The sequence below is a fragment of the Octopus bimaculoides genome, chromosome 5 (genome assembly GCF_001194135.2).
Source record: "Octopus bimaculoides isolate UCB-OBI-ISO-001 chromosome 5, ASM119413v2, whole genome shotgun sequence".
In the NCBI taxonomy this organism is placed as follows: domain Eukaryota; kingdom Metazoa; phylum Mollusca; class Cephalopoda; order Octopoda; family Octopodidae; genus Octopus; species Octopus bimaculoides.
The window spans coordinates 14,799,038-14,799,918 of record NC_068985.1 but is presented as its reverse complement, the minus strand read 5'-3'; the positions used below and the strand labels follow the sequence as shown (position 1 = coordinate 14,799,918).

Below are 881 nucleotides of genomic sequence, written 5' to 3'. Positions count from 1 at the left end.
CACAAGGCCCAAAATTTTTGGGGTGGGGGTCAGTCGATTAGATCAACCCCATTACGCAACTAGTACTTAATTTATCAACCCCAAAAGGATGAAAGGCAAAGTTGACCTTGGTGCAATTTGAATTCAGAATGTTAAGATGGGTGAAATGCAGTAAATTGAATTTACCTCTTTCTTTCTCTCTCTCTCTCTCTCTCCAGGTGACCTTTGATGTTCCTTGGAACCCACATTGTGTTGATGACAGATGCTATGACGTTACAGCTTTATCTACAGTTACAGATTTCTTATTCGTTATGTCATATGACCAGAGAAGCCAGATAGGGGGGCCATGTGTTGCTGGTCCGAATTCTCATTATACTCTCGCAAAAAGTGGTAATTAATTTTGCTTTAATTATCAGTACTTCCTGTATATAAATATTTTGATATATTTTAATCGAGAGGTAAAAATTTTTTCAGTCGATGTTTTAGTCATCCATTTTGATTACTTATTTTAGTTGATTTGTATATACTTTTTCTTGACAGGCCCTTCTATATATTTAGTGTGATTGTTACCAACGTCGCCTTCCTGGCACGTGAAAAGACATTCGAGCGAGTTCATTGCCAGTACCACTGGACTGGCTCCTGTGCAGGTGGCATGTAAAATACACCATTTCGAGCGTGGCCGTTGCCAATACCTCCTGACTGGCCTTCATGCCGGTGGCACGTAAAAGCACCCACTACACTCTCAGAGTGGTTGGCATTAGGAAGGGCATCCAGCTGTAGAAACTCTGCCAAATCAGATTGGAGCCTGGTGTAGCCATCTGGTTTACCAGTCCTCAGTCAAATCGTCCAACCCATGCTAGCATGGAAAGCGGACGTTAAACGATGATGATGATGATGATGAT

At 41.7% G+C, this 881-nt stretch overlaps 1 protein-coding gene across 1 annotated transcript in view; it reads left to right on the top strand.

Annotated features, from left to right (window-relative positions):
- Positions 1–881, top strand: part of LOC106879955 (di-N-acetylchitobiase) — a 23,175-nt gene that overhangs the window by 17,656 nt on the left and 4,638 nt on the right. The window contains exon 4 of the mRNA XM_014929715.2: positions 198–369. Within this exon, the coding sequence (XP_014785201.1) occupies positions 198–369 (172 nt within the window). The remainder of the gene's footprint in view (positions 1–197; positions 370–881) is intronic.